General features: G+C 45.3%; 2 protein-coding genes across 2 annotated transcripts in view; both read left to right on the forward strand.

Annotated features, from left to right (window-relative positions):
* LOC143430438 (monocarboxylate transporter 2-like) overlaps positions 1–26,680 on the forward strand; it is a 185,869-nt gene that overhangs the window by 141,677 nt on the left and 17,512 nt on the right. The gene's annotated exons all lie outside the window — the stretch shown is intronic.
* LOC143430499 (uncharacterized) lies at positions 19,366–26,194 on the forward strand. Its single transcript, XM_076906810.1, has 3 exons — positions 19,366–19,994; positions 20,075–20,481; positions 26,140–26,194. Exons 1-2 carry the CDS (start codon positions 19,366–19,368, stop codon positions 20,466–20,468), a joined length of 1,023 nt encoding a protein of 340 aa, XP_076762925.1. The 3' UTR covers positions 20,469–20,481; positions 26,140–26,194.

Here is a 26,680-nt window from a genome sequence, read left to right on the forward strand (position 1 = left end):
CCTGTCTTCTTCTCTTCTAACTGCCACGGGAATTACGTAGAAAAAGAGCTTCTGGATGGGTGGAACTGAATTTCTGTGTCTTCGTGGGATGCTGGTGTTCTTCAAATTCGTTGGAACCCTTTGCAACGTCGATATCTTAACTAATCGATCGTTTGTTTTTCGCAAAAGTGTAGCAAAAGAGATGATTCAGAAGAATAATAAGCTGCAAGCTTTATATTATTAATTTTGTATCATTGTATATTAACTTTGCTGGCACAGTATCTTTTTGTATTGAAAAATGTAATTTTTTGGACTGAATATATTGTTTGCTTGTTCTACTGGCGTCTGACCATGTCGTGTGGCTGTACTACTAGCGTCTGACTATATCGTACTTACTTCTCACTTCTGCTAAGCTAACCAAGAAATCTACCACAAAATTTCACAATAAATTGTATTTTACTGTCCAAGAATCACATCTGTTACAAAATTCATGTGACAAACTGTGTCTCTTGCCTTCTATTTCTTTAATAACCCATGAAAGTAGTTAAAATGCAAGAATTAGAAGAAGGAGAAGACCTAATCGCGTCTCTGAAGATTGTCAGCATCGATGAAAAGTGTAGAAAAGATTTTAAAGAATAGAAGAAAAATTTTTATGGTGGTTTTCGCACGATTAACGATTCGAAGCCTTCTGTCTCTTTAACAACCCACAAAACCAGTTAAAATGCAAAATTAGAAGAAGGAGAAGCTCCATTCGCGTCTCTGGACTTTGCGAGGATCAATGACGAGTGCAGAGAAGATTTTAAAGAATAGAAAAGAAATTTTTATGGTGGTCTTCGCACGATTAACAATTCGAAGCCTTCCATCTCTTTAACAACCCACGAAACCAGTTAAAATGCAAAATTAGAAGAAAGAGAAGCTCCATTCGCGTCTCTGGACTTTGCGAGGATCAATGACGAGTGCAGAGAAGATTTTAAAGAATAGAAGAAAAATTTTTATGGTGTTTTTCGCACGATTAACGATGCGAAGCCATTAAAGCAATCGTTTGTCCTTATCCCAGCCAGTATGCAGTTAACATAAAAGCGAACGCGAGAGCTTTCAATGGCCGCCTGCAGGATAGGAGCGTCTGCATCGCGGATGCACCGCGGTGCAGTCTTCGTTCAGGCGCGATATAAAACTTTCTACGAGTCCTTTCCAGGGTGACTGCCGACTGGACCAGTTTTTTCTCCTCTTTACTCGAGCTGGAATTTATTATGATCGAGCGAAATCGCTCGCGATACGCAGTATCGTGGCCCCGTTTTATCCGCGACGCCGCGTGATCTATGGCCGCATGAATTACCAGCGACACGGCGCTCGTAAAGTCCCGTGGGTTCGCCAGGAATCGTCGTAACTCACGCTCAACCTTAACAGTATTATCAGAGCTTAATGGTAATCCTGTTAGCGGTGCAGTTGTTATTATATGGAAATTACTCGCGAGCAATAAATCACAAGAAGTTCGACGCGACTCGTTCGCCATAATGGCGGCTAAGTACAGTGCAAACTGGCCGCAATGCGCAACCATTTCGTGGTACCTCACCAATTACACGTCAAGTAATTACGTAATGCTTCAGCTAGAATTAATTCGCGATAAAAATGATCCGCAGACACGACGACTGCAATAAAGATCCTTCTCATTAACTAGAGACGTTTGCACCCCTTCACTTAATTATCCATCGTTCTTCAACGTCCAGAAGAAGCACTGCTCTTCATTTGAGCGTCTGCAGGCTTGAAAAATAGGCTATCGACAGTGACAATCGATCAAATGTTGTACGATTCGACTGGAGAACGCGATCGGAAGCTCGTCAGGGTTCGACAGAGTGGAGCGTAAATTGCAGAGGCTTGTCGACGAGCAGGATAATAGCCGCTGCGTTAGACACGGCGATGGTTCGAGAAATTGAACGAGCAATGTAATCCCAACGATTTCTCGGGAAGCTCGACGATTCCTCGAGGCATCTGCATATCGTGCAGGTCGCGAGAGCAATTTAAACGATTATTTCTGTGCCACGTGCCTCGACTGTCCTCGTTCAACCGCTGAGGGCCTCCTCGTCGGCAGTCCGTTCTCGTTATCGGACCAGTGGACGAGGACGGGACCAGCAGACGCGTGACACAACCGAGAAGGACGAAAATACGAGATGCACCTGTCTGTCGCGATCGCAAGGTGCCATCGCCCAAGGCAACACACTCGCTCGCGCCAACCGCGATAGCGGGCTAATGAGCCACGCTGGAACCGCTACGCGTTCTCTCTGTCCACCGCCTGCAAGCGTGCTCTCTGACCAACGCTCGATGGATTGGCACACCATCGAGATAAACACGGAAACCGCGAAAGTAATCCTACAGTTTTATCTTTTTTAATTACGACCAAGTCGCGAGGCTGCTACGAAAGTTACCCCCCTGACGGGGCGGGGGCAATCGTCCTCTTCGGTTTTAATCATACCCGCTATTTAACTGTGGACACGACCTGCTATTAACCGATTTTACGTACCAAGATTATTGCTCGTTTATTGTTTTGTGAGGATTCTGGTGGTCTGGGGCGATTTTTGGGGAGTCTTGTTGCGATCAGAGTATTTTTTGTAAAGGATTTGTTTAAAATTGTGATCTAAGTTCACAGGTTTTTAGTAGAAAGGATTTGTTTAAAATTGTGATCTAAGTACAATGGTTTTTAAAAGAAATTTGTATCTAGAAATCTACCTCTACTGATTGAAAGAAAAAACGCACAGCAATGCAACTGTTTCAAGGAAGAGTGGACGAATGCAACCCTCTTTGGTTGCACGAACCAGAGCAATTTTCAAAAGGATTTCTTCGATTATTGTGGCCTAAGCACACAGATTTTTAAAAGAAATTTGTACCTAGAAATCTACCCCTACTGATTAAAAGAAGAAACTTATAGCAATGTAACTGTTTCAAGCAAGAGTAGACGAATGCAACCCCCTTTGATTTAACCAACAAGAGTAATTTTCAATAAACACACGTCTAAAGAAGAAAATTGAAAATTCTTGTACAACCAGAGCATTTCTTCTAAAAAATTACTTCAAAATCGTGGTCTAAGTATGCGTAATAAATTTGTATTTTGAAATCTACCCCTACTGATTGAAAAGAGAAACGCACAGCAACGCGATTGATGTAACTCCCATTGATCGATCCAGCAAGATCAATTTTCAAGAAACACACGTGCAAGTAAAGTAATTGCAACCACAGCACTCATCGAATTTCCTCGTTTCAGGATTAAAACAGCTCCTGAAAGCTTCGATCTCTCGTTACCATCAAAAGTATCCGCATTACCGTCTTATACGTCGCGAAACGATGGAATGAAGTCGTATATTAAGATCGCTGAAATCCGAGGCGATCGTGCACGAAAGGAGGAATTTACCAGTAATAACAATCATTAACCTTAAGAAGCCCCTGAGCACGATCCTTGTGTAATTGACAGCCAGAATTCCAATCGAATAGCGATCCACGTCACTTCTGCTCCACGGAATCTCAAACTCCTCGAAACGTTTAAAATAAAACTTGAATTACTACAAAAAGACACTTAAAATGAAACTTAAATTATTAAAAAATTGTTAACACGATATTATGGCATATTTCAAGGGATGATCTTCGCGTCGCGAGGACGTTTGGCACCCTCTGAACTCCTCGAGTTACGACGTAATCCTCGAAGAGGGCTCCAATCGCAGAGGCATTCAGAACCGTTCGAAGTCGATAGTCGAACGAGAGGGAAAGATGAGGAGTGTTCGAGAAGCGGCAGTTTTCACGAAGAGGTCGAGCAGCTGCTGTTTGCACGCCACCAACTCCAGTCGTTCCTCTTCCATCGTGTTCTCCCTTGTTTCAACCCCAGCTTTCTCCTTCCTCCTCATTCGAGGACTACACGTGCTTTCATCCTCCTCTCTCGACACGAAAAACCATCAAATGATGGGCACCAGACTCGATTAATCCACGATGTCGCCTCGTTTGTGACAATAAACGCTTCCACTCTATTGCAACCGTGGAATTCTGTCGACGCTGTTTTTAATTCCCCTTAATTGACTCCTCGAATATCAGTGCCATTTTCATTCTGCTCGTTTTCTTGCGATTTAACGAAGCAGACTCTGTTGCTCTCGTTGCACTCGATGCACAACAATTTTCTGTCACCCTTTTTTTCGTTTTATTTCGAGAAAAGGTGCAGCGAGACAGGGTGCAACCACTGAGGAGACTCGTTAACAGGATCGAGAAAGGATTCGTGAAAGCAATCGCGAGTAATCCTCGATTTAAAACCGCGAGCGATCGTTTAATAAGCAGCTACTTTCGTAGCTCGAATCAATTGAACAAATGACTGGAATTCCTTGTAATTACGCGAGCGAGAGGAAGCTCAGGATATAGTTATTGAATGCTGCTGAGTATCCTGTAATCAACGACAGCCAGCCAAGGGCCATTATTAATAGACACTCGCGGACGTCGTTGCTTGTAATAACGAAAATATCAATTTCGATCACGTTCGTAGAGATTGGTGGGAAGAAAAATAAAAAAAAAATAAACGGTCAGAGAGGATGGCCAGTGAGTGGAAGAAAGTGGAATATCGCGGAGCCAAGCGATTAAAGAAAGGGAAGGAGAGGCAAGGCGCGTGCCGCGCTTATTAACTTTTTTTCCTCGACTCGACGTATATATCGAGCCTTTTTATTCGTCAGTTCTCCTTTTATCGACGCTTTCGCAACGCTTTTTCGCCTGTGGACAGGTTCGAGTGGATTCGATTTCTTGCCAGGCCAACCAGACCGCGTCTCCAACCGGAATTCTTCTTACGGGGACATCGTTTAATGAAAATTTATATTGTCTTTGCGGAACGCGTGCTCGAGCGATTAAAACGTCTCACGAGCCCACCTCGCGGCATCCTCTTTGTCTCTCGGTTATTCTTGTCCCGTTTTCTGCACCAACTCGCGTAACAAACTTTCTATTTTGCGTTGGTTGTTCTTTCAGAGACATTTACTTGTATTCGAAGGGACAATTTTGGGTACCATCTCTTGCGAATTCTAACGAGGCTTGTTTTTAGAAGGTAACGACCCTCGAAGTCGATGGCGAGTGGAACCAGAGCGCTCAGATGGTCACGCGTCGCACCCTGTTACGGACTTTTACCATTAACGCACGCGAGCTTAATGGATTTTTAATATCTTTGAAGAGGAAGCATCAGACGCCACTTTCAGTCGTTCTTTTAATCGTAACTGGAAGATTTAGGCTTCCAATGGCACCCTCTGGTTAAGGGTGCACTCGATCTCTGTATGACATATACTTTCCCTTGGAGTTTCAAAATTTTTATAGTGCACTCTGTTTTCCTTTATTTTTTTTAAATATCTTTCGAAAGGAAGCCACAAACTCCACTTTCAATAGTTCTTTTAATCATAACTGGAACACATGGGCTTCCAATGGCACTCTCTCGTTAAGGGTGCATTCGATTTCCATATCGCATATACTTTCTCTTGGCATTTCCCAATTTTCACAGTGCACTCTGTTTTCCTTTTCTTCTTTTTATTTAGTTCGATTCTCTCAGCAAGCAATAGACTTCGAATGGCACCCTCTCGTTAAGGGTGCATTTTACTCGATCTCTCTATGACATATACTTTCTCCTGGTGTTTCTCAATTTTCACAGTGCACTTTATTTTCTTTTTTTTTTTTTTTTATTTACATCGATTCCCTCAGCAACCACCTCTCCCTCCACTCGATTTCCCACTCCGCGACGGTACGCGCGCCTGCGGACTTTTTTCCCGTTTTTATGCGCCGCTCGTTTTTCCCTACCGAAATATAATTGGCGGTGCGATGCACCTGTCTTCCCCTCTCGCGCAACCCCGCCTCCCCCTCAGATCGTCCATCCGAGAGAGCCTTCTGGCCGCTTCTTGCGCCGCAACTTCTCTCTCTCTCTCTCTCTCTCTCTCTCTCTCTCTCTCTCTCTCTCGTGGCTTCCACGTACCCCGGCGCGTGCCACGCTCGCTTCGAAATACGCTCCTGCGCGAGACGCGGAGGCACGCTAACAGAAAATTAGCCGCGTAGAAAAACGCTGCGCAACCCCCTCCGCCATGTTCTCTCTAATTGTGTTGATTTCTGATCGCATTAAGAGCCACCGATCCCAATCTACAGGGGCATCATTAAGGACAGTCTCTGCGGTCTACTTCGAATTGTTTTCTTGCTACCACTCAATCCTGCGGTGGTGGAGAGTCTGTGCCATTTTTGTGGCTAGCTTTTCTTATTTTACTAATTACAGTGTAAGTGTATTTGTTCAAGCAGGGAATTCTTATCATTTTGAGATAGAAGAGTAAAGAGTGGAAGGTTGAAACCTGTTGCAATCAGATTTGAATCGAAATTGTGAGTGTTTGGATTAAAATTGTTACCATAAAAGATGCAAAATTTACATTTTACCCTGCAACACTGTTCGAGTTTGCGATTCAGTCAACGCTCGATGGCTTTCTCGAGAGAAAGAGAGAGAAACTCACATATAAATTGCAAAGCGACGTGGGAGTAAAATCTGCAAGGGCCCAGCTTTTATCGCGCTGGACCATTCAGCGACCAGCTGGTCGCTCGAAACTCGCCCTGGTCCTTCTGAGACTCCTGTGAAACGCGGTTATCCGCGTTCGACTCGAAGATCGCGATCGAAACTGAGCTCGCGACGCGACGGAAGTTGATTCAGCTACGCAAGCACAGTCTCGCAGGATTAAATCGGCTGAAAGGGACGGAATCGAGCCGCGAGGACTTCTTTCGATCCCTTCGTCCTGGCAAATCTCAAGCTCAAACATATGGCTCGACGCTGGTTCAGCAAATAACGGGGCTGTCGCGTTACTTTGTCGCTGTGATTAATTTGGCCGCGCCCATAAAACGATTTGTCGGGTGTCGTTGCTTGAAAATCGAAAGCTGGGCGATCGACGATCGTATCTGCGCTTCAGGATGCAAATTAATTAGCAAGAGGATGGTACCAAACGATTGATTATTGGAGAGAGTGTAGAATATTTTAAAAAGGGGGAATTAAATGAAAAAAAATTGCTGAGACCTGCAACCCTCTGAGTTTCAGTCAGAAGAACCATCAGCCATTAATGATCATTCCTCTGTTTGAAAATGCGAATTAATTAGCAAGAGGAAGTTGCGAGTCGATTAATTATTAGATAGGGTGAAGAAAATTTAGAAAAGGTGTGAATTAACAGAAGATACAATTTTTTAAAAAATTGCTGGATCCTGCAACCCTCTGAGTCTCAGTCACAAGAACCATCGCCCATCAACGATTATTCATCTGCTCAAAACTACAAATTAATTAGCAAGTGAAGGGTACAAAACGATTAATTATTAGATAGGATGAAGGAAATTTAGAAAAGTTATGAATTAAACAGAATATTTTATAAATAATCTTCTAAGTCTCAGCCACAAGAATCATAGCCCATCAATTTCCATCTGGTAGCCACTGAAAGGGCACAAAAATTAAACGACACTTCCACCGCTTCTCGCAGACGAGAGACACCGAATGGAGTCGATCCCAGCCAGGGTTCCGCTCCTTTTCCTCCGAGGGAGAGCTCTTTGAACAGGCGGATTCGAGACGGTCCCCGTGCCACGGGAGAATGAACTGCTACTTCCACTAGTTTTCTCCTCCTTTTCCCCCAGGCCTGTCTCCTCTCCTCTTTTCACTCGCACGGTTTCATTCTCTACCCTCAACGGCTCGTGCAGGCTTTCTTTCGCAGCGATGTTAGAAAACGTCTGGTCGCTTTTTCCTGCGAACCTCTTCGTCTCTCTTCATTCTCGTTGGGCCTGGCGTTGGGTCTGAAAGAGTATTCTTCCTTGGTTGCTCGCAGAAAAACGATCCATTCCACCCTGTGTCAGATATGGAGATTTATCTCTGCGATTGGGACGCGTTATTGTCCAGATTCGATCGCGTCATCTCGAACGGACATTGTGGATCCTCGACAGCGGCGCTTTCGTTTCTCTGCGTCCTTTCGAGAGCCTCTTCTTCCTCTCAGACGAGTGTAACTGACGTTCTTGCCTCGAGCCAGCCAATTAGCCTTAGAAATCTAATTTCTGTAGACTTTTTAAAGGGTTGGTGCTTCGTTTTATGAAAATTGAACTCTTCGATCGCGTCATTTCGAACAAACATTGTCGATCCTCAACAGTGGCGTTTTCGTCTCTCTGCGTCCTTTCGAGAGCCTCTTCTTCCTCTCAGACGCGTGTAACTGACGTTCTTGCCTTGAGCTGAGCAATTAGCCTTAGAAATCTAATTTCTGTAGAATTTTTAAAGGCTTGGTGCTTCGTTTTATGAACATTGAGCTCGCAAATGTCTCATTTTCCGACTCGAAGCGCGCGTGTCTCATCGAAGGGTTGAAATATCGTGTTTAAGCGCATTAAATACGACACGACGGTCATTGCTATTATTTTTCGAACGATACCATCGACAGAACGTTCGACTGAGGCGGATACTTTTCCCCGTACTCACCACCCAGGCCAGTGAATTATTTATGCGAGCGCACGCACCAACAGCCGCCTGCATACAGTTATTTAATATTGCCATTAATTCGCCTGTGACAGCACGCGAGTGTCCCCTTCCTCAGAAACGTCCACACTGTTGCGTTTTACGTTTCAAAAATTCGCGACCACCGTGCTGTCTAATTTAAAAAAAAAATAACGCGTCTCTGAGAATCTAATTTACGAGTGCTCAGTAAAGTAAGCAACTACGAGTCGTACGTTGAATTGTGAGGCCTGTGGAAGCTCTTATCGACGTCCATCGCCAGTGGACAATGCAATAGAAACCGTCGCGATGTACGTTAGCCAACAAACGAGAAATAATTCGCGTTCCAAAAGCGAAACATACTGGAAACACGTCGTCTGGTGTGCGACTCGTGTTTATTGTGAGTACGCACGACCGTTTCATAAAGTCTGGTCGAATAGAAAGAGAATGGATCGAAGGGAAGAGAAAAAAATCGTGAGGGGCACCCCTTTCAGTCGTATCGGCGCATAAAATGATAAATTAGGTATGCATACGTGACTAATGCATACGCGCGCAGTATGCAGGGCACATTCTGGCAGAACCGGCACAGGAGGGCTAATCCCAATTTGCATCCCCGAAAAGTTCGACTTGATCCAGAAACCTGACTGCTCTGAAGCCCCCTCTCCACTGATTTCCAGCATTCAGGTGGCATATGTGTGCTGGGCCCCAGACAGAAACGCGCGACGATACGGGAACCGTGATCCGGCATAACTGCACCGATCTCGTGCGGTGACACAGTGGTCCTCAAACGAATTAACGCAAATTATTACATTTCTTATCACCCTCTAATATTTTAATTAGAACGAGAAAAGAGAAAAAGATAGAAACTGTACGAAGGGATGGAAAATTTGACGCTACTTTGCATTGCAACGCGTTTTCTTTCATCTCTCGAGCGCAGGACTTTCCTGATTTTTTAATTAGAATGAGAAGGGAAAAGAATAAGAGCTTCTTTGCTTTGTCACGCGTTTTCTTTTATTTTTCGAGCGCAGCATTTTTCTAATTTTCATTTTCTAATCGGAACGCGAAAAGAGAAAAATAGTAGATGGACGAAGCAAGAGAAAATTTGACGCTTCTTTGCTATGCTATGCGTTTTCTTTTATCTTTCGAGCGCAGTACTTTCCTAATTTTTTAATTAGAATGAGAAGAAAAAAAATAGTAGATGAAGGAAGCGAGAGAAAATTGAACGCTTCTCTGCCACGCGTTTTCCTTTATTTCTCTCTCACATAGTCAATCAAAAAGTTCGTCTTACCCCAAAGAAACAGTTAGATCAATTTGCATAACAAGACGGTTCTCAGTTAGAATTTACAATACTTTCTCTCCACGATTCGTCGAGTTTAACAACGACGGTTTAATAACGCAGCAGCGATGGCGGAAGAGCGACGATCGACTCTCGTCGCGCAAACATAACTCCTCGCAGTACCGTCATTAGACGATGTCTGCTCTGCTGGGATTTAAAGAAAGAAAAAAATAAAAAATCGCAAACATCTGAGCGGTCGTTAATCGCTTGAAAACCACTGGCCTCGTGCGAACACGCATGTGCAGGCACTCGCCCAGATAAATGGAGGGTTGCGTGGCACCCCTGACGCACGAGCGCGCGTGGAAGAGGACGGACGACGATGGAAGAAAGAATCACGTGAAGTGGAACGAGGAGAAACTCAGGGTGGGTTCGACGAGGTAAAAGAGAGAGAGAGAGAGAGTGGCGCTGGTGCGAACGCGCGGGGTCGAAGACATAAAAGAATAACGTCGCATGCCATGGGGTTGAATCCACCCCTAAAATTCATTCTATGCTTCTCTTGCGTGCGCAAGGTTGCCTCAACGTTGCAATACTTGGTCAAATTGTTAATAAATTTCTTCTTGAACTGCTTCAGTTACCATCGTTGCTAGAAAATAATTCTAAAGGGTTGAATCCACCCCTAAAATTCATTCTAAGCTTCTCTGGTGTGTGCAAGGTTGCCTCAACGTTGCAATACTTGGTCAAATTGTTAATAAATTTCTTCTTGAACCGCTTCAATTACCATCGTTGCTAGAAAATAATTCTAAAGGGTTGAATCCACCCCTAAAATTCATTCCACGCTTCTCTCGCGTGCGCAAGGTTGCCTCAGCGTTGCAAAACTTGATCAAATTGTTGGTAAATTTTTTCTTCTACTACTTCAACTACCAACATCGCCAAAAATTATTCTAAAGGGAGCAAATTTATATCGGCAGTGGTTACTTTCGAATTCTCGCGACATCGAGGACGCACCAACGACTCGTCTATAAAAAGCGAGGCTCCACAAGTGGTTGTCAGCGACAGAGAGAACCACTGCGCACGTGGCTGATGGGTGCACAGGGTGGTTGGATGAGTCCAGGATATTTTTAGGGTGGGCAACAGGCAAGAGCACTCTACGTAGAGGGTGCCCCGGGCTTTTTTGGATCGGGTCGCTGCGCGTACGATTGAACGAAAGGAAACGACGCGAGCGAGACAGAAACAGAGTGAGAGTGAGAGAGAGAGAGAGAGAAAGGGAGATAAAGAAAGAGGGAAAGATCAAAATCGAACGTGGCCAGGGGGAGCTGGAAGGGGGCAGAAACCATCTGCCCGCATATGTTATGCTCCATGGATATTGGACGCGAGAGAGAACCGTTCACTGGAAACCAGGAACCAACCTATCTGTCCGTCCAGCAGAGGAAGTCGGAAGCCACGAGCCCCCAAAACACTAGGAAACGCGTGTTTTTCTTAATTAGGGAACGTGGTTCGAGCAGAAATCGAGGATTTCACGGTCACCAGGGGCCACGCTGGTTCCGCTTGGGGTTGCGTGATTTTTCGACCATGCTCGCTCGACTTGTCACTCTTTTTGCATTACACAAATCGTGATTTGTAACGTCGAACGTGCATCCACGAGTGTTCATTAAATCTGGAAGCATCCACGTCGAAACGAAAATGTTCAAAGGCGTTTTCATTGGTTTCGCGAAATTTCTCTTGCCATTCTTTTTTGCATTGCTGTAATTATTTGTAACGTCGAACGAGGGTGTATTAATTAAATTTGAAAGCATCGAGAGAGGTCCACGTTGAAACGAAAATGTTTAAAGGCGTTTTCATTGGTTTTGCGAAATTTCTCATAGAACGTTTCGCGGTTATTTAATTAGCCGATTAATCGAAACGATTCTGGTGCCGATAAAACCGTCCGTTCGATTGTTGCCCGGTTAATTTCAGCGTGTCCAGGTGCAAGTAGCTCTCACCTGCTTTGCGCGGCGGTACCTGCAAGTCACCGGGTACGAAAGTGCGTTTCACTATCGACGCCGCTGACGAGTAAACAGCCTTCAAATCAGTGCAAAATGACTTGGAGCCTGAGTTAATGACCATTGCGTAAACCTGGCCTGTATTTTTAAGCGATCCATCGCGCTCGCGTTTTTCTTTCCACAAAATTTCTCTCCCGCGAGTCAACCTTTCCTCGTCTCATAGTGAATTTACAGCCATTGTGTTTTTTACGCGAACCTATATTCAATTACGCTCTTGTTAACCGTATTGATACGTTTCGCATGGAAATTCTGGCGACAAATTGCGCCATAAATTAACGTCCACCGAAAGGTGAGTCACGCGACATTATTAATCGTTCGCATGCCTTCGTGCCTCTCTCGCATTTCAAACGGAGGAAAGGATCAACGCCAAGGTAAAACGCACTTTCTTCGCCCTTTATCGAAGGATACTGGAATGCACGAGTGTTAAAAATAAGTGGAAGAATTTATCTTGAGCGTTTGCAAGCCTTTGAAGGGGTTGAAATGTTTCTCTGACTCTCTACAAATTATTAAAAAATTTCAGAGCTCAGATTTCGAAGCGAATCAAGTGGAAATAGCAAGTCAGACCATTATGCAACTTCGAATATAAAAACTAGTACAAAAGAATCACTTGATGCCCTTCGTAACGACGCACAAACTTCAAGGCTCATTTTCGATCAGATGTTAGATTTCTCTGACTATCTAAAAATGATTAAAAAATTTCAGAGTCCAAATTTAGAGGCGAATGAAATGGAAATATCAAGTCAGACTACTATGCAACTTTTAATATAGAAATTGCTACAAAAGAATCACTTGGTACCCTTCGCAACGACATCAAACCTCGAGGCTCGTCTTCGATCAGATGTTAGACCATTGGTTCGATCTCAGAGCGTCCGTTCCCTTTAAATCCCTCTGGAAGGGAGACGAAGGATCGTCGCATTGTCGCGAGGTAAACGAGATTCCGTTTGGTCGCAACAGCCACGGCAAAGGGCAGCTGGTCCCACGTCAGACGTTTCAGGCACACGAACGAAGCGTGTCTGAAAGCGTTTTCTCCTCTCCCTCTGCCCCTCTGGCCCCTGTTTCCGCCCTTCACGAGGTCTGTCCTCCTCGAGTACGCGTCGCGCGACACGCGTTCCTCGTCGCACCTCCTCGAGCGAGCCGCAGGAACGCGTACGCGACGAAGAAGAGGGATGACGCGCCACGCTTCAGCCACGCGACTCCAATCGATATGGAAGTCTCTGGTGCACCGTGCGCTCGTAACTCGTAAGTGGTCCCCGCGGCTCTGGGCGATCCTCGATAACAGCCAGACTCGAACGACCTGAAACTCGACGAAATATCGAGCGTTTTACGCGAGCGTGCACTTACAACTGCGCGCGTAACGCGAGCACTTAAACGCCTCGCAGGCCTAGCGAAAGTGAGCCAAGACGAACAACGCTTCTGGTCAGCGCAGACGAAATCGAGAGCACGGCGTCAATTAACGATCGATACGAGTGTCTCGTTAAATTTTATTTCTCAGGAGAAAGCAAGCTGCCTCACGTCCAACTGGACAATGGGGTTGAATTTACGCTGTGGAATTTTAATTAACGTTCGAGGGAGTTTCATTACGCGTGCACTTGGTCGAAATTCCGTGGACGATCGAAGGATATAAATTGTGGATAGCTTTGATCGATCTTCGATACAGTTTTGTGGGCAGAATCGAAACGAAGTTGAGTTGAACAACTCGAACGATTTCCAGCGGCGAGGCTTCAGAGCTCAGACCCTTGATTATTATTATTAGTCACGTACCCTCCGCAGAATTTTGTCGCACATGCGTCATGGCTGTTCGTGGAAGCCCTGGCTCTGCTTCGCGATGGTATTTTCGCCGGAGGTGGAAAAAACTCGCGTTAGATCCGTTGGCGCGGATTAAACCGTATACCTCCGACTGCTCTGAGCAAAAACGAGACTTCTGCTGTCTTCTTCTGCTCGTTTTGCGGTCGATCAAGTCCAACCAGGAGGAACGCTTCGGATTTTTAGCTTCTGCGTGTCCCACTCGACCAATTACTCCCTCGAGATAAAGCTCTATTATCGCGGAGAACACTCGCAATGCGATCCAACTATTTCTGATTTCGATTGTCGTGCCTGCCACGTGGTTCAGTGTTTTCGAAAATACACGGTTCGTATTTTTTTCTACCGCTCGAGCTTCTCATTAATCCGCCCCTGATTCGCAACGTGTACTTACGCGCGATTGTGCGAGATCCTGGGTACGAAGGTGCGCTCCATTCAGCTAGGAAAATGTAATTCTAGTCCTCCCTTGGCACGGTAGAGGCTACATGGGCACCGTTTACATTGTGCAAAATTATACGATCACCCTGCTCGGCTTACCACCCTCTGTCCACGGGACCAATCCGTTCCGTTTCGATTCTGGGCTGCGAGGTTCCTATTGTAAACGATATCGTTCTAGTTTCTCTGCTCGAAGAGCTGAAATACCTTTGTTTCTATTCTCAAACTTATAAAATTGTTGTATTCAATTTTCTAAATAAATAGTGGAGATTTAGATGAGAACTTTGAATTAAATTTTTTGAGAGATCGTGAAGAGGAATACTTTGTTCTTATGCTAAAACTTATAAAATTGTTGTGTTCAGTTTTCTAATTAAATAGTGGACGTTTAAACGAGAACTTTGAATTAAATTTTTGAATACTACAAGCTAAATAATACCTCTGTTCTTATGCTGAAACTCAGAAAATTCTCTTCTTTAATTTTCTAATTAAATAGTGGATATTTAAACGAGAGCTTTGAATTGAATTTTTGAGAGATCTTGTAGAAGAATATTAGAAGATAAATTTTGGGTTTAACTCTGTGAAATTACTTGTTGCACGCGTACGAAAGCGAATATCGTTGCTGGCGATAAGTAAAAAAATATTTACGGCTTCGAAAACCGCCCCTGCACCCTGTAACAGAAGTGCGTAGGCATTGGACGTGCACACGTGCAAGGGCACGCGTCCTAACAAAGGCCCCGACGGGCCCACCCCCTTTCTGCCCCACTTTATCCATCCCTTTTTCCCTCTTGTACGTGCCTAGGACCCCGTCGACTATTCGCATCGACACGTTCTCAGCCGGAACCACTCGTTGCGTTATTACTGCTTTTTCACTCTTCCACCGCCCGTCGAGTTTTCCACCCCGACGATTTTCATCTCGAGGAAGCAACAGATCGCGTTCAACCCTTGCCAAATTCGAGAGACGATCTTTTCGAATACCATCAGTCGTTGCAATCGATTATTCTTAATCTCTTCGAGCTTTAAATTATTGATTATTGCGTGAGTTCGTCCAACGATCTCCAAAAATGGCCACTGTTTGATTCGATCGAGGAAGCTCGTGTTAAAAAGCAATAAAGTTTAATAATATGCCGATTCAGCAGAAAATAAACGTTGTCGAGGGACTAATTCGATCACTCTCGATCTCTTCGAGCTTTAAATTATTGATTATTGTGTTAGCCCACCCAAAAATCCCCAAAAATGGCCACCGTTCGATTCAACCGAGGAAACTCCTGTCAAAAAGCTGTAAAGTCCAGTAATATGTTGATCCAGTAGAAAAGGAACGTCTGAAACGAAGAGGAGGACTAATTCTTGCCACCGTGGACGCGCTGTGAAAAAGATTCCCAGAAGAGGCGCCAGAGACGGCCCTGTAAAAAGGGGTCTTTCAATAAATTATTATCATCCGGATTTACGTATCCAGACAAACGCAGCGTAGAATCCGATCGTGGCTAAGGCCTCGTTCACACCACGTATATATTTAGGAGCCACGGTATTATCCGCGCTGGTATCGATGCGATTATTCGACCGTTTCGAGGCCTGATAACTTTATACGCTCGCGAGAATTCCCCGCAGCCCACACGAAAACGATGCTGGCCTTACTTTGGCAGTCTCCAGGATTTTCAAGCTCGTAATCCTGCGAGGCGTTTCCATCCTGCGCGAGATCAAAGATCCTCGACCATTCACAGCGACTCCTACGTGTTTTCTATTATAAATTCGCGGAGCTGACATCTCTGCTTTCGTCGTCGAATCTATTTAGCCACCCTCAGGGTTTTCTGATCGCAGATGGGGTCTCTGAAAGAGGACGCTAGCTGAAAGTGTCTTACAAGGTTCTCAAGATTCACTTTGTTGCGAAATGAAACGTCAGAGAATAGTTGCGAGCATTTTTTATATTTAATTGTAGACCATCTTCGTCGTCGAATCTATTTAGCCACCCTCAGAGTTTTCTGATCGCAGATGGGGTCTCTGAAAGAGGACGCTAGCTGAGAGTGTCTTTCAAAGTTTCCAAAATGTTGCAAAATGAAACGTCAGAGGATAATTGCGATCATTTTTTTTTAATTGCAGACCAGAAATTTTGCGATTCGTAGACATTTGTATTGAAATGTTGTCGATGAACTGTGCAATGTTAAATTAAAATGAGTGGTTGTTGCAATGGTTCGTTTCTCAAGCCCACGAAGAGAGTTCGCATAAATTCTGTCGGTAAATCCAGTCGCAAATTATTATTATAATGAGAGGACCGTAAAGGGATCGCGCGTTGTCCGTATATTTCACACTATAAATTGAATCGTGCCCCCCATTATGTGGGGTTTGGGTCGCGCTCTCAGGCTTAGGTATACAGAATATAAACTGGATCTAGGCCAAATCCCTCTGAGCCGTTCGCTCCTGCGTACCCTTCGACGAATTGTGAGAGAATTTATTTCAATTTTTTTTCTTCTGCTCCTTTCGAATTAGGAGAAAGCGCCGTTACGTTAGAAACGAACCAGAGAGCAACGTTCTCGAGTAAGAATTCTATTCAATAGAATTGATTTCGAGTTGAAACGTACATAAGTTCTTTTTTTTTAATCGTAGAAGCGTTTGAGAAAGAATAACTCGTGATTTAAGGTTTTTCAAGCTTTCTTTAAGAGATCTCTCGCTTCGATCTGATTCTCGATCGTTGCAAAATCGTGGACGATCGACAGATGCGCGAGGAAATTGTTTTCGATGAGAATTATACTGATTTCAAGTTAAAACGTGCACGATTTCTTTTTTCTAAATTTGTTCAATACGTGTAGAAGCGTTTGAGAAAGAATAACTCGAGATTTAAGGTTTTTCAAGCTTTCTTCAAGAGATCTCTCGCTTCGATCTGATTCTCGATCGTCGTAAAACCGTCGACGATCGACAGATGCGCGAGGAAATTGTTTTCGTTTTACGCAACCGACTTGCCAGCACAAAGGGATGAAGTAAATCGGATCAACGGAATAATCCTTCCTCCGCGTCTGAAATCTTTTTTCGCGAGGGAAACTCTGTTCAGCACAGTCAGTTTCGCTAATCTGCCCTCCATTTAGATCTGAAAACGCGTCTGCATTTGAATATCTGCTTGGAGGACCTCGCATAATCCACGATCGACTGAAAAACCAGATTACGGTTCGACTATACGCGATTAGCCTCGTAATTTTTGCGAACTTCCACGAAATCGTTTGTCACGTTTACAAAGCAGTTGCTCTGCGCTTCCTTTCGCGTTATCGACACGCTCGAAGGGTCGCCTATCTTCAAGGACGCGACTTAAATATTCATTCGCGATTACCAAACGCGATGAATTTCAATGCAATCTGAACGCAAAATGGTCGTCGACCACCCCCAAGGAAACTCGCATTTCGAAGGAACAAGAAGGCTCAACTCGCTGGATCGCTCGAAACGAGCCTCGCGTCGCTCTCACACGCTCGTACACGCTTGTACACGCTCGTATAAGTGCATACGGGTCTTGGCATAGACACGTACGAGGCGCACGCAACTGGCACACGCGCTTCCCCCTCAGCATATGGCGCGCACGGTCCCCTTTTCAGTTCCGGGGGAGAAGAAACGAGGGGGCTGCGGCGCGTGCTCAAAATCCCCACCAACCGCCTCTGGCATCGTCTCTATCCCGCTCCGTCGTGTCATATCCTGTCCTTTCCGTCCCTCGCAGGGCCCACCAGCCTCCCCTGCCCTTCGAACCCCTCTGCGTGCCACCCTGCGGTACCAGCCCTCCGTCTCGCTCTGTAAAACGCTGAAACCTAACCCATCTATCGGACGTCCGCGTTCATTCTCAACGCGGACGCCATGCGGTGCGTAGCACGGAGGTCTGATCAGGGTCGAGACGCATACGCGTGAATAAAAAGAGGAAAAAGGCAGCAGTGATCGATGTTGGATACCGTGGTGACCCGAAGAGGAAGCTTGCAGTGAGTGACCACGAGGAGATCGCGAGGAAATCGCGAGTGCAGAGTCGCGCGCGCGATTGGAGAACGCGGATCGAGAGGACTGGAGCTGACGACGACCTCGAGGACAGTTCAATTTGCCTGCTCGTTGGATTAGACGGCTACGGCGCGTGCTTAAAACCCCCACCAGAGTGGCAGTTGTCTTCGTCTCTCCAGCCCTTTGCTGTCTTCCGTTTCGAGCGTCCATCCGCGTCGCTTCGTGGCGCAGAGACGACGATTAGACGCGTCGAGGTCTTCCGTTTGGTGAACACGCGCGCTCGTTGTCGACTTCGAACGCGATGCAGCGAACCGCGAGGCGATGCGTTCGCGAACTTCCACGACTGCTTGATCGGTAGCGATCTCGAGGGTGTCGACGGTTTCTGGATGGAGTCGCGTCGACGAGGCGTCGTTCGACCCTCTGAAGAAGATCAAACCTGTGCGAGAAGCATTCGTGCCTTACGTGAACAAGTGCCTTGATAAACCATTGAAATGATTGTTTGAAGTCTCTGTTTCGAGTCGTTCAACTGGTGCTACACGCGATTACTATAGTCGATATTGTGATAACACGATTCAGAGATCGTTGGTTCTGATTCTCGAGTGGCTCGAGCTGATTCTCGAACGATTTCGAGCCGTTTCGAGGAGCAACGACTACTCGCAGAGATCGCGAGGAACAATTTCCAAGGAGTCGACGACCGTCGCGAGAGAAGAATAGACGGTGACCTCATGCTTTACTTAAGCCGTTCTGACCGACAACGAGACAATTGGATCTTGGTTCGGGTCATCAGCTTCGTCATTTGGTAGAAAAAGAACCCGTGGACTATCGAAAGCTACGACGAAGCTTGCTTCGACGATCGTCGACGACAGAAACCTGCACGTTCGCCAATTTTTCAACCACGATATGCTCTAATCGTCGTACCTGTTCAATTCTAACGATCGTTAAAAGTAATCTCGATGTTTATTGTTCGCTGGAGAGATATTTAATCAATCGTTGACTCGTTTACACGTTAATGAAACCCCAGTGCCTCGATGTCGCTGTATCCACAGCACAAAAAGTGCAAATTCGACGTAAGAAGCAAGCAAGTTCGACGATCTCGATCGATGGAAAATCTTCCGACCCAGATTCAAGCGTGAAATCGAACAATCGTCTACGATCATCTTCGAGGGTAGCCGCGTTTTATTTATAAGTCTATCAATTAGACTCGTCCTCGACAGGCATTAGAGTCGATAAGCCTCGCTATTCTCACGACGTAAACGACGTTCCACGATCGCGACGATCTGGACCGCGTATATCAACTCTGAAACTGATGAAAACAGTCTCCAGAAACGACCATCTCAATCCCAGTCCACGATCCCAGATTCGACACGTTCTTCTCGATCCAGAGACCCAGAAGACCCGTCAAAATGACTACGATGGGCGTTACAGTGTTCTGCAACAGGGTGCAGATAAATGGCAACGATCAAGAACAGCTGATGCTGCTGAGGACGCTGCAAGACAACGAGAGCAACATAATCGGCAACCAGCCTCATCTGATCGTCCCTAAGAACAACAACAACAATTCTGACATCAATTCTGCGACTGTTCTACCACCGTACGATCCGTCGAGGCTGAAGAAGCACGGGAAAAATGGCCAACCCCCGCCAGTGGCTGTCGCGAGGAGGAACGCTCGCGAGAGGAACCGCGTGAAGCAAGTGAACAATGGTTTTGCGACTCTGAGACAGCATATTCCAAGCCACATCGCAGCTGGCTACGGAGACAGAGGCAAGAAGCTGTCGAAAGTGGAGACGCTGCGAATGGCGGTGGAGTACATCAGAGGGTTGCAGAGGCTGCTCGCAGAGGCTGACGGGGTTGAATACGACTCGAGTGTCAGCGTGACTCAATGCGTGCCTTCTCCAACCAGCAGCATCGTTTCGTCGAGTCACAACGGGTCTGGTGAAAGGCTTGTTTTAGAAGACGACGTTCTCGTCGAGGACGACGAGGGTGAACAGCTCGAGGAGGACGAGGAGGGTGGAAAGCTGAAGACCACGTCCAAGTAATTTTCTTATTTGCAGATAGAACGAATTGGTGTCGTGTTGGATACTAATGATTGCAATTTTTTCTGACGAATTGCAGATTGTCGCCAAACAGAACCACGGCTCCATCGCCTCGCAATTATTACGCTTCCTCGATAGGGGATGAAGAGAATTTAGAACCGAGGACCTTGTCGAACGCGCAGAGTTTCTCTCGTTTGTCCCCTAATTCAGTTGCGTCGCCACCCTCAGAGTATTATGGACAGAACGAGGAGAATTTGGAGCCGCAGATTCTATCGCCTTACAGTGGAGGTGGCGACAGCGAGGAGGGTGCAGCCACCGTTTACGCTGCGAGTCCTGAAACCTTCTCTGGAGCGCTATATTACAAACAGGAGATCACTGAGTCTGGTGAATTCATGGACGTTGTCAGCTGGTGGGAACAGGAACAAGGCAGAATGGTGCATCAACAACACGCTCAACGTCTCACGCATGTGTAATGGAAAAAGGTTCGTACTTGAGGGGGTTGTTGTTGTGCAGAATAATTATTTTTGAGGTCAATAAGTGTTTGAAGTAGTTATTGATAAGAAAACGCGTGGGTACCATCGAGGATTAGGAACATGTCGCGATGGAGCGTCAACGTTCGCGAAATTTAAGGGGGTTGTTATGCAGAAAAATTACTTTCGAGTTCGAAAAACTGATCTGTGCCACGCTCGAACTATTCGAAGTAGTTTTCAATAGAGAAACACGTGGGTACCATCGAGGACCAGGGTCGCATTGCACGTCCATCGCAATCGAGTGTCAATATTCGCAAATTTAAGGGGGTTGTTATGCAAGAAAATTATTTTCGAGTTCGAAAAACTGATCTGTGCCACGCTCGAACTATTCGAAGTAGTTTTCAATAGAGAAACGCGTGGGTACCATCGAGGACCAGGGACACATTACACATGCATCGCAATCGAGCGTTGTTGTTCGCAATGTTCGCGAAATTTAAGGGGGTTGTTACGCAAAAAAATTATTTTCAAGTTCAAAAGACTGATCGAACTATTCAAAGTAGTTATCGATAAAGAAACAGTTGGGTACCATCGAGGACCAGAGACACATTGCACGTGCGTCCACGTTTACGAAATTTAAGAGGGTTGTTAAGCAACAAAGTTACTTTCAAGTTCAAAAGACTGATTAAACTATTTGAAGTAATTATCGATAAAGAAACAGTTGGGTACCATCGAGGACCAGGGACACATTGCACGTGCTTCGCTCGCGTCACACCGGATGGCCGACAATGGCGTGTAAAATGTTCACGGCTCGAGGAAGAGAGCTCGCGTCGAAGTGGGCACTTTAAGTGGCTCGAAACTGCCTGTGCTGTTGATCGGCGCCAACGCACGTGACAACTACTCCGAGGAAGCGTCGCCAAGTGGAAACTCGTGTCCGCCGTTCCCTCTCGAACACGTGCCAGGCTGGCGACGCTCCCGAAAATAAACTTTTACGCGTTGTAACCACTTTGCGCGGCACTTGCCACCGCGTTACATCGCCATTCCACTCCTCGAGCGCGTACAATCGCTTGCAAGCTTCCTCAAACGCTCCTCCTCGTTTCAATTTCGAGAAATCTGCATAGAATTCGAAGTTGGTCTTGGAATCGAGAATCAGAGGTCGCTGAGGAAGCCAAGCATTCCAAGGAACACGTGGCAGAGAAATTTCAAGTTCACGCAGGCTCGCACAGGCTGGTCTCGCGTTTCGAAACGCCGCTGGCGCACAAACGGAAGTGGCTCACCGTTTTGCCATATGTTATCCTCGAAATATCTCTCGACCAGACCTTTCTCAATCCTCGTGGCGAGCTGTTATTCACCTCGGTAAATTTCTGAACGTTCTAACATCAAACATCCCAGCCAGACACCATCCACCTTCTCAATTCGACGTTTCAGCGATGAAAATCGTCGCGAAACGACGCGTTTCCAAGTATTCAGCGGAGATGGCTTAAAAAAGCGTCGCGTGGAAGCAATTTTTGCCCTTGGTGGCGCAGTAGACGAGGGCGCGGTGCAGAAATCGAGGGAGAAAAAAGGAAACGGGTCTGGTGGGCGCGCAGTCGACGAGCCACAAATAGAAGTCATGATTTCCTTCGAAACATTCGTAACCCACGTGCCAAGCAACGAAGTCGGATACGTTCGATGCGTGTGCGAGTATCGGCACTTACGCTGCCATAAGGCGACAGAGGCTTTTCGTATTCTTAACATATGGGCAGCAGGAAAGCGATCGTTAAGGGCGGGATACGGGAAACCGTTTCGAGGCTAAATTGTAACCAACCTTCGCCTCTGTGCCTCTCGTTCGCCAGTAATTCGTAATTAGAGAGGGGGTTATAATAATATTTACCACGCTCGAGCTCGCGTTTATCTGGCATCAAATTGAGAATCGGTTATGATTCATTATATAGTCGTATAATATGCATTAAGACATTTATTACCATCCGTGGTAATTATCTTTTTTAATCCACTCGAAACGAGCGGGTACGCAGGCTGTAATTTCTCTAACCGTCGCGATGCTTTCGTTTTAAATAATAAATCGCTGATCAAATTTCGCGAATCGCATATCAATTAGCGATCCCTCGTTCTTCGTTTGTATTCAGCTCGATAAAACATTGAAAAGTTCGAGAATCCTCGCGTGACTCTTGACGATGAAACGTTCGAAAAACCGCGCGCTGTTTAACGTATTACTCTGGATCGATTTTATTAACAGGCGATAATTACGTTTGTACTCGATTAGACGGCAAGACACTCGAGTTTCAATGGCATATGGGTAATGGCCCGCGATTAAGAAGCTCCAGTCGATCGACTGCCATATGTCCAGCAACGAACGTTCTTAAATAAATTTTTGCCCGCTGCTTTCGTTTGAAAACAGTCGCGAGACAGCCCAGCAATCTTCTCGATGTATCACGTAAAATATGTGTACGTATCCGCGCATCAATTTTTTGTCTCGATAACTGCCAGTGAGCCAAGCACAATAACCGACAATTTGAACTTTCACGTAATTCGCGATTTAATTCCGCTGCACCCCGTCGAGCGGATCAGACTCGATAAGGCGGTGGTTTTCGCTGTTTTCTTTTTTCCAGAGCAGCCATTAACGTGTTTGCGTTCCTCGCGGTCCTTACGAAAGCAGCCCCTGACCAGTGCCGCTCAATTACCGTGGCCTGAAAACGAATTGCTCGCGTCAATCATACGAATTAAAATAATGTTCCGCTTCTGGTAATAAGCGGTCCACCTCGCCGCTCAGGCCCTCCCGCCACGTCCTTTTTCGTCCTCCTCGTCGCGTCGTTTTTGTATGCACGATCTTTGACACGGAGGCCCAGTTCACGAGAAACTCTCCAAGACACCGCGGCGGTCGACGAAAGCTGAGGACGCAGCCGAGGAGTCTCACGCGAGAGCTCTCCGTGGCCCCCAAGTAATTCACGACAATTATAAAGTGAGGTCATCTATGAAATTTACGAGATGCGTCGCCGCGGCGAATTAATTTAATAAATTCCTTCCTCGGCTACCGCGAGCGATGCTATCGCCCAGTTTAACCGCGACGAGAAGGCGAATCGGCTCTCTTTTCGGTTAGTCGTTTCTTTCTCTGGTCGATTCTTGTCTGCTTTGGTGGAGGAATTGGGTTGTCTATGTCAAATGGGCACTAATTGGTGGCTTCTGTTCTTCTTATCACTTTAAACGAAGTTGCGTCTTCTATTTTTCTCACCACTTCAAAAGAACAAGAACTAAGTTTTGTCTTCTTTAGAGAATCTCTTTGCTTTTGAAAACGTTCTGAGACAGCTTCCATGCTTTCTTTTTAACATAGAACAACCATTCGACCCTCTTCTCTTCAAAAGTCTCGACGTCGATGCGAAAAAATCCCCCAAACAGCTGATGCAGGACGCTCCACCAAGAATCGCATTATTCAACGGGTCGCGAGCTTGCGAAATTATTAAAACGCGAACGCATTAAGCACGCCAGGAACAAATTAACATGATTATTGTCCAACGGTGAAATTTAATCGTGCGTATTTCTCCCCGCTGGCCAGAGATTAACATACTGTCGCGATTTCGTTACACTTTCCACCGGTAATATCCGCTCGCGTCCGTTCGTAAAAGTCGCATTTGTACCTATCATTTTACCAGCCAAGGTAATCGAGCGTTCTGTGTCACGCGTCCGCATGAAAAATCCGCGCGATTAACCGAGGGGTCGAGACGTTACCAAGCGTACTTTTACTCGAGCCGCGAGAAATTTCGCTCGCTCGCACGCGGACGCGCGATCATTAGTTCGTAAAGAGAAAAAGAAACCGCGTCGAACGGCTTCCGGGTATCCCTGGTGAAGAATAATCTCGATTAAAGCGGTGGAAGGCCAAAAGGCAGCGACTCTTCTATTTATTGCCCAAGCAAATGTCTTCAATTGACAAAGTCCAATTTCTCCAGCGTTGTTTATTAATAAATAAATTTTTTTAGTGAGAGAGAAATGATTTGGAAGGTTTAAGAGAAATGGTGGATGGAAATTTTGTGAAAATTTCGAGGGCTTTGTTCGTTTTTAACGACGCTCGCGTTTCCACCCTTCGAAAGATGGAACTGCGTCGTAAAACTCGTGAACGAGGGCTTCCAACAGCCGCCTGCTGTTTTTCCTTCTCCTTCGACTCTTGCTTCGCGAGGAACAAAAGAGTTTTAAAGGTCTGTCATGCTGGTAACCCGCATGCCGACTATCTTATCAACGAACATTACCAGCATGACAATGCGACGGCGCGTATCGGCGTCGGTTCGTAGCCGATTACGCTGCGCGATGATTAAACCTTTTCCGCGAACGAGATCTGAGTTTTTTCGCAAATTTGTGGACGCTCGAGAACGTAAAAGAATTCTCTTTGACGAATGAGAAGAAAGAATATCCATACTCTTAGAAAAAAAATTTTCTAAGCTTGCAAGGAAATTTGTGGACACTCAAGAACGTTCAAGAATTTTTTTAGAGCAATGAGAATCATTCTGGCATGCACAGAAGGAAGAAAAAATATCCCAACACCTATAAAAAAATTTTCTAAGCTTTCAAGAAAATTTGTGGACGCTCAAGAACGTTCAAGAATTTTTTTAGACGAATGAAACTCATATTGGCGTGCACAGAAGGAAGAAAAAGTATTCCAACTTCCATAAAAAAGTTCTTCAAGCTTGCGAGCAAATTTATTTCGTTCGAGAATTTTTTTAAAGGACTGAGAGTCGTGCTGATGTGCACAGAAGGAAGAAAAAAGTATCCCAACCTTGCTAATCTTGCGAGCAAACTCAAAGACCATAGAATAATTCGAAAACGTGTTCGATGTACCAAATTTGCGACAAGGAAGAAGGAAGTACGCTCTCAGATTTTTCTTCTCAGTGACAAAATGCTGAGAACTCACTCCGGATGCGTGTACCTTTCCCACGATCCTTTGGGGATGCACGTAGCAGGGTGTCCGCGAGGATTCCGTGTTCAATTCGTACTGATCCAGGTAAATAAGGATCCTAAGTACAATGGCCAGCTGTGGGACCTTGTCCTAGGGTCATACGTGTCACCCTTCGTTCCCCTCCAAGAATATGGAAACTGTTTTCTGAAATAAATCACGACACGGATGGATTTCAGGGGTTCCAAGGGAATAACGGTCCCCTGCTCGAGTGATAAATCCAGTCGCGTAGCTTCTGAATCCATAGCTAATCATCTTTCCATTTCTTCTTTCCTCTGCACCAAGTAAAATCGATCTGAGAACATAAAAACGCAACAAAAATAATCATTCTTTATCTACACGTATTTTTAAAATAAAAAAGCAATTATAGTAACTCGAATGATAAATCCAGTCGCATAGTCTCTGAATCCATAGCTTTCCATTTCTTCTTTTCTCTGCAGCAAATAAAATCAATCTGAAAACACAAAAATATAACAAAAATAATTATTCTTTATTATATTTGGAAAGAAATTTTATTAACTCGAATGATGAATCCAGTCGCATAGTCTCTGAATCCATAGCTTTCCATTTCTTCTTTTCTCTCCAGCAAATAAAATCGATCTGAGAACATAAAAATAATTATTCTTCACATGTGTGTATTTTTAAAAGAAGAAAGAAATTTTATTAACGTGTAAGAGTTCAGAATATTTGTTATAATAAGTTTTATTAATTTCTCTGTTCATTTTCGCAGGTTGGAAGTGTCTAAACTTGTACGCGCGACTAATTGGACTGATCTCACGGAACGAAGACCTGGTTCGAGAAGAAAAATCAAAGTCGAGTACTTGGCGCCAGTTCGTACTTACCGCACGAAAGTACTTCCTCGAAGACAGCACTGCCTACGATGTCTTTCCGTGTCGTCTCTTCTTCTTCCTCTTCGACGACACGTACGAAAATCGATTTTGCACTGCGCAGCTGCCACTCATCCGCTCGTTGTCAAGCGTATACTCGCGTTAATTGAAGGATCGTCTGAAAAAAAAAAAAATGATAACACGTTAATTCGATTCGAAAGGAACAGAAAAATTTCACGGAAGTACGCAAAAGTTCCTCGTTTAAAGGGAATCCATCTTGTTGATCGCGATCGAGCGAGTTTCAAGGCATCTACGACCAAACAAATTTGTAAATACCTTGAAAACCAATCGAAACGATGCGCGTTAATTTTCAGAGCTGGCGAAAGGTGGCGTTCAAAAGATACTGCGACTTAGAATTAAGAGGCGTTCACACGTGCGCGTCGAAAAATCGG

Source organism: Xylocopa sonorina, chromosome 14, assembly GCF_050948175.1.
Source record: "Xylocopa sonorina isolate GNS202 chromosome 14, iyXylSono1_principal, whole genome shotgun sequence".
In the NCBI taxonomy this organism is placed as follows: domain Eukaryota; kingdom Metazoa; phylum Arthropoda; class Insecta; order Hymenoptera; family Apidae; genus Xylocopa; species Xylocopa sonorina.